Source organism: Micropterus dolomieu, linkage group LG20 (genome assembly GCF_021292245.1).
Source record: "Micropterus dolomieu isolate WLL.071019.BEF.003 ecotype Adirondacks linkage group LG20, ASM2129224v1, whole genome shotgun sequence".
Lineage (NCBI taxonomy): Eukaryota > Metazoa > Chordata > Actinopteri > Centrarchiformes > Centrarchidae > Micropterus > Micropterus dolomieu.
In genome coordinates this window covers 15696574-15703400 of record NC_060169.1, presented here as the reverse complement: position 1 = coordinate 15703400, position 6827 = coordinate 15696574, and the positions used below count along the sequence as shown (strand labels likewise).

The window sequence follows — 6827 nt, the reverse complement described above, 5'->3', positions numbered from 1 at the left end:
CAAGAAAACATCCCCCACACCATTACACCACCACCACCAGCCTGCACAGTGGTAACAAGGCATGATGGATCCATGTTCTCATTCTGTTTACGCCAAATTCTGAATGTCTCAACAGAAATCGAGACTCATCAGACCAGACAACATTTTTCCAGTCTTCAACTGTCCAATTTTGGTGAGCACTTGCAAATTGTAGCCTCTTTTTCCTATTTGTAGTGGAGATGAGTGGTACCCGGTGGGGTCTTCTGCTGTTGTAGCCCATCCGCCTCAAGGTTGTGCGTGTTGTGGCTTCACACATGCTTTGCTGCATACCTCGGTTGTAACGAGTGGTTATTTCAGTCAAAGTTGCTCTTCTATCAGCTTGAATCAGTCGGCCCATTCTCCTCTGACCTCTAGCATCAACAAGGCATTTTCGCCCACAGGACTGCCGCATACTGGATGTTTTTCCCTTTTCACACCATTCTTTGTAAACCCTAGAAATGGTTGTGTGTGAAAATCCCAGTAACTGAGCAGATTGTGAAATACTCAGACCGGCCCGTCTGGCACCAACAACCATGCCACGCTCAAAATTGCTTAAATCACCTTTCTTTCCCATTCTGACATTCAGTTTGGAGTTCAGATTGTCTTGACCAGGACCACACCCCTAAATGCATTGAAGCAACTGCCATGTGATTGGTTGATTAGATAATTGCATTAATGAGAAATTGAACAGGTGTTCCTAATAATCCTTTAGGTGAGTGTATTTTATTAACAGCCTGTGCACTCAAACATGTTCTGGTAACAGATAGGCTACATGACATTTTTCTTACCTAACAGCACTTGCTCAATTTCTTCACTCTCCTCCACAGCTACAGGTTTCAGCAGCAGGGCAAAAAATACAGCGAGGCATATCACCTGTAAACAAAAACAATCCACAGAAAATGTTAGATAAATGTTGTGTAAGTGACTTTTAAATACGGTATTGCAATATTCTTCAGCGAACAAGTCATCTTAAATGTATGGATATTATCCTATAACTAGTGGATACTGTTTTTAGACTAAATGCCGAATTAAGCAACTAGATTAATAATTTGATTCAGTAAGTTTTCCTATTTTTACCAACCTTGAGAGGCTGCAGTATAAAGATGCTTTGGAAGAGGGAGAGGCCCAGAGACATGACCCACTTGATGGACTTTTCTTTGCCGTACTCAAAGCCGTATAACAGGGTGAAGTAAGTGGATACTATACTGATAGACAGCAACAGGAACCAGCCCAGGAAGACACACCACCAGGGCAGCCAGCAGCCCCCCGACTTCTTCTTCTTCCTCACGGGAGGTGGGCTGAGCCAAGAAAATGGAAAGGTTCCAATTAAATGACATTTCTACTCTAAAAATATGTTTTTGTCTCTGTGTGTGTATGTTGCCGGGAGTGCTGACCAGTAGGCCAAGTGGCTGGTGAAGACCATCTCAGCCTTGCGAACCAGCAGGTTGGTGGTGTTGAGGGCCTGTTGGTACTCTTGTGTACTCGGGAAGTTCTTTTCATCCAGTTTCTCCAGGCACATCATGAGGTGACAAAGACCAGCTAGGAGGAACTTGCTGCAGTGCACCCAGTGGGGGTCACTCTCACTCTCCCCTTTGACAGAATTAAATACAGTAAATAAATTATATTTCTCTGAGGGCAAAAGACAGGTTAGGGAAGTTGGAGAGTGTTGGAAGATGCACTCTGCTGGTTTGGTCTTTTTAACAAAGATATACAATGTCGCCCAGCCTTATTTTTTAAACCTTTATTGCATCAGGATGTATCTGTGCCATAATAACAACACTGTCATGCTTCATTTCTGCCCTTATTCCTTAGCTCCTTATATGTAAATGCAGATTTATTTGAGTGTGTTTTGTTGTAGTGTATGTTTTACCTCGATTGTACAGTAACAGAAATACAGTCGTAGAGAAATTGAGTCAGGCTGAAAGGAGGTAATCAATGTTTGCTATTGTTCTGTGCAAAAAAACAAACTAAAATACCTTGCATAAGCTGGATGAACTCATGCACCCTATCCAAGGCAGGGAAGAGGTCAGCGGTGGACTCAAGCCTGGGAATCTCTGACATCTTGTTCCTCGCACTTCTGCTCACCAACGAAATCACCTCCTCTGTATCCTAGATAGGATGCACAACAAATACCAAATGCTACATGTACTTTTTGATCAAATGCATAGAAAAGTAAGGGTACATATTATACGGTAAAAGGTCAGCAGAAATCCACACAGAACACTGACAGTAACTGCAACATAAACTGAATGGAAAATGTTTTTCTGGGCTTACAGGGTCAGTGCTGAGGCAAGTATAATGCACAAAACAAGTCACACAAACAAGCGCTGAACACACACTCACGCCCATAGAGATTATACAATGCAAAACACACCTTCAGAATAGCTGGTGTGGTAACTGCGCGGGGTTTCAAGTTGTCCTCAGAGTCACTTTTTAGAGATCTTGAAGTTATACGAGGTTTGATGCTTCGGAAGATGGTGATGATGAGGATGTTGATTGGAAACATGAGAAGACCACTCTCTATCCCAACCATGAGCTCCTGCCAGGTGATTTGCAATGAACCTTGAGAGAGGAAAACCAAAAACAAAACAAGGACACATTGTCGTGATGAGAAGCAACTGAAATAAGGCCCAGCCAGGATCATCCAATCACCGAGAAGTCAGCACATTGGTTTAATGGCTCTACTCAACCGTCTCGTAAAAAATCTAAAACTAAAACTAGCTGGTAAATACTGTGAAGCATTTGGCAGCTAAAGGCAAGAAAAGCATCTACTTGCACCACCTCCAGGCAATGAGTACCAATTTATATTCCAATTGTTTTGGTAAGTGGAGCATTTTTCTACTAAATGCTGAGCTTTAACAGTTCTCTGTGTGTCATTGTATGTCCTCTGTCCTCCTGGACTTTTGGTTAGAGGGTTGAGAGGATAGATTTTATTTGTGAAAAAGTGGCGGTAGGACGCAAAAACAAAGTAATTAAACTGATTAAAAGGGAAGATTTCTCAACGCAAGGTTGCAGAGAATTTAGGTTTTTCAGAATCAATAGTACATAATATTGGGAAAAGATTCAGGGAATTTGGAGACATCTCAGTGCGTAAATGGCTATGTCAGAAACCACTGTTGAAATAGATGTGTACAGCTGTCCTTATTTCAGAAATGGTAGGGGCGCCAAATTGCACAGAAAACCACATCTTACATGCTATTGCTTTAAAGGTCCAGTGTGTGTGTAATAATTAGGAGGATCTATTGAAATGCAATATAATATCCATAACTATGTTTTCAGTAGTGTATACGTAGACCTTACATAATGAACCATTATGGGTTTTTTTTAAAATTAGACTGAGCCATTTCTATCAAAGTTCATCCCAGGTCCCTCAAATAGAAGTTGTCATGTTGCACCACCATTCTTCTACAGTAGCCCAAACAGACAAACCGCTCTACAGAGCGCGTTTCTCCTACATGCTTGCAAAGGGAGGGGTGAGCAGTGAGTGCGTCATTGGTTTCAATTTGCAACCCTCACCACTAGATACCACTAAAACGTACACACTGAACCTTTAACATCAATCCATTTTGCTAGAATAGCACAACATAGAGGATAATATTCCATTTACACGGTATGTATTATTTCATTTTAGCTAACAAGTAGCCCAGGTGTAAAATGTTAAATCTCAAACATACACACAGATTTCTACAATATATCAAGAGACAACCAGCAGCCACTTAATTGTTTCTAATAACACCTTCTGCTCCAGCTCGCATATTGACCTTTTGAACTTTCATCCAAAACTTTTAAAACCCAAAGAAAACCTCTCATATTACATTTTAGATATTTGGTAGTTATTTATGATGAATATAGTACATTTCTTACAAAACTGTGGGTTTGTTGTGTTAGTGACCTTATATTTTAGATACCAGTTTTTAAAGAATCATAGGCATCTTTTTCTAAAAGTAGAATGTTCATCAGTCCTTTTCAGATGCCTATAACACAATTATTATCAACCAACGATAACAATGATGAAATTAACATGAGAGTAGGTTTCCCTTTTGAATGAAACTTCGCTCTTCGGGTTGCAAAGCTAAGAAACTGCCAAAATAATTGAAGACTCAGTTATCACCGATTCCAAAGACTACTGGCGAGGCCGGATCTGCAGGAAGGTTCCAGAAGGCGATATTGATGGCCATGGTGCAGAGGAGCAGACTCATGCAGCAAGACACCCTCTGGGCACGTGTGAACGGACTACGTGAGGGAGGATCCACTATGGACACCCAGATGTGTTCATCCCTAAAGCCAGTCGATGTTCTGGTATGGAAAATATTTCTGACAGAGAAAAACAAAAAGCCAAAATGACATTAATCAATTAACATGACTTTCTTAAGAGCGTGTCGGAGTGTAAAGTGGTCCAACTCTGACCTGAAGCTGGCAATCTCGTTGTTCTTTGCAGCATTGAAAGTTTTTTTAGTCATGCCGTCGCCATGGTCAGCACTCAGCCAGCAGTCACAGAGGAAGTGCCACACGTGTCGTGTTTGGAGGTCTTGAACGGTCACCTTGTTTATATACCTTTTTATAAATCAACAAAGATTACACATTTACCATATGTATAATTTTATATGAAAAATGCAAACAATATATAATATTTAAGCTACACTAGGAAACTCTGCAAACTGGGAGCAAAAAGAGAGAATGTTATACCCATATTGTATATGGTGTATATTTTACTTCTAAGTTTCCCATTACCACTTCACTCTACACAGAAATTTCTTTCTTCTGAAGCCAATATTAGTATATTACTACAGTATATTGCCCACAGCAATTTGTGGAATCCTTTATGACCAATCTTATTTCAATATGATACCATAGCTCAGATATATTCTCCCCCAAAGTGTGTGTGTATGCATGTATATATCATGCTCACAGTATATAAGAGAAGTAATTAGGTAGTGCCAAATGAGTGGCAGATTTGACATTTTAAAGTGTCACTGTGAAGAAGCCTGCAGAGAGGCCATAAACACTACCTGTACACAACTCTAACAACCCTGTTTACAGGTTTACACTGACACCCACAAATTATCCACATTTTCAGTGTTGAACTGAATCAACAACTATATAAGTGTCACATCAAGGTACAACCGTAATATGACATAAAGCTGCAAATAAACTTAAATTATCTGCATTATTAATTAAACTTTATCAATAACGGTTTCAAAACAAATTATGACCTTTTCAGATAGCTGCCATTCATAATTTAGGGAAATTGGCATTTCTGGATATTTCATGGCAACCGCTGTGTCCAGATCTGGATTAATTTCTATGTATGTAGTAGTAGGTATGTATGTAATAAGCTCAGTCTCAGCCTCTAGTACCATGATGGGTGACCTCCAGAGTTGTCGTGCTGCAGCCTGATGTTTCGCACTTCGCCCAGTGGGAAGGGAGTGGCCAAAAGGAACATATCGACAGCGCCTCTCTCAAACACAGGCTTGTCAGGATCTGTGAGGTTGTGTGTGTTGCTCTCTCCCTCTATGCCAGTCAGCTTCACTGTCACCTACAGGACCGCACATCATATTTATGCAACAGCACTAGTCTCTCACATCAGTGTCCTGAATCAAGATTGTGTGTTTGTGCATAGTTTAGCTCATTAACTACAAATTGTGTATAAAATTGCGAACCTATGCTTTAGTAATTCTACCAAATTTACATTTCCCTTTTTATAATGGCTATGTGTGCTTGCTGGCTTCTGGATTAGATTTTCTGAGAACATACTGCTTTCCTTGAGCAAACAGTCAGTGCTTTAAAACATCATAAATGTTTAGCATCACCTACATTGTAACTTGTCTGAATATTAGGAAAAACAAGCGTTGATCTGAAGAATACACAATTTGTTGCAAACAAGCTTAAACATACAGTATGGTTCTTTAAGCCAAGGTGTATGTTCCCCGATTTAAAATTATTATTCTATGAGTTATTACCTTTTAGAAATATAAAAAAAAAAAAATACATTCTGTTAATGAAAGAATATTCTTACATTGGCAGTAGTCCCAGAATTCTTGCGATGGCCAGTATGGACACTGATCAGATAGTTGTACCCAGCGCCCGGGTGATTGTCTTCCAGCAGAGTCACCTTCCTCTGATAGTTCAACATAAAACATTGTGGGGCATAAATATAAATGTACTGGCAGGAATTGCTTTATTCGGGCACTGGAATGAATATGAACAGTTTAGTTTCCAAACAAAATATCCACCATTAAAACAAAGGACATAACAGGAATGCTTAGAAATACTTCATAATTAAGAACATTTTTCTAATGTGGCCTGATGAGTTTCAGGTAGCTGAATTCCTACCTGGTGAAAACACATACAAAAAGAATTGGGCCCTTTTACCAAGATTATCAGAATTACACTGCTAAGAATTGATTTAAGAGTACTTATAACTTATCAAGCATCAGTCCTACTTTGAGTGAAGTGTAGGACTAAATCTTAAGTGTCTGTCTTAGAGCTGATTCAGGACACTTTGCTGTGCTGCAAGCAGGATTTTGGATGACAATGTAGGCAAGGACAGATCACTGAATGGATTTCCTTATTTAAGAATATCCTCAGATAAATTCACATTGAATTACTATAAGTAATACTTATTGAAGGACCACACCCCTAAAATGCATTGAAGCAACTGCCATGTGATTGGTTGATTAGATAATTGCATTAATGAGAAATTGAAATGAGAAATCCTAATAATCCTTTAGGTGAGTGTATATTTGTGCAGCACCTCCTCTCTATCTCTCTCTCTTTGTCGGATCACGGGGGGGGGGGGGGGGGGGGGA

General features: G+C 39.8%; 1 protein-coding gene across 1 annotated transcript in view; it reads right to left on the bottom strand.

Moving 5' to 3' along the window:
- Positions 1 to 6827, bottom strand: part of pkd1l3 (polycystic kidney disease 1-like 3) — a 17112-nt gene that overhangs the window by 3698 nt on the left and 6587 nt on the right. The window contains exons 15-23 of the mRNA XM_046033255.1: positions 6035 to 6136; positions 5376 to 5554; positions 4426 to 4572; positions 4130 to 4332; positions 2393 to 2580; positions 1995 to 2127; positions 1413 to 1608; positions 1100 to 1316; positions 807 to 891 (exon numbers count right to left, since the gene is read on the bottom strand). Coding sequence (XP_045889211.1) covers positions 807 to 891; positions 1100 to 1316; positions 1413 to 1608; positions 1995 to 2127; positions 2393 to 2580; positions 4130 to 4332; positions 4426 to 4572; positions 5376 to 5554; positions 6035 to 6136 — 1450 coding nt within the window. The remainder of the gene's footprint in view (positions 1 to 806; positions 892 to 1099; positions 1317 to 1412; positions 1609 to 1994; positions 2128 to 2392; positions 2581 to 4129; positions 4333 to 4425; positions 4573 to 5375; positions 5555 to 6034; positions 6137 to 6827) is intronic.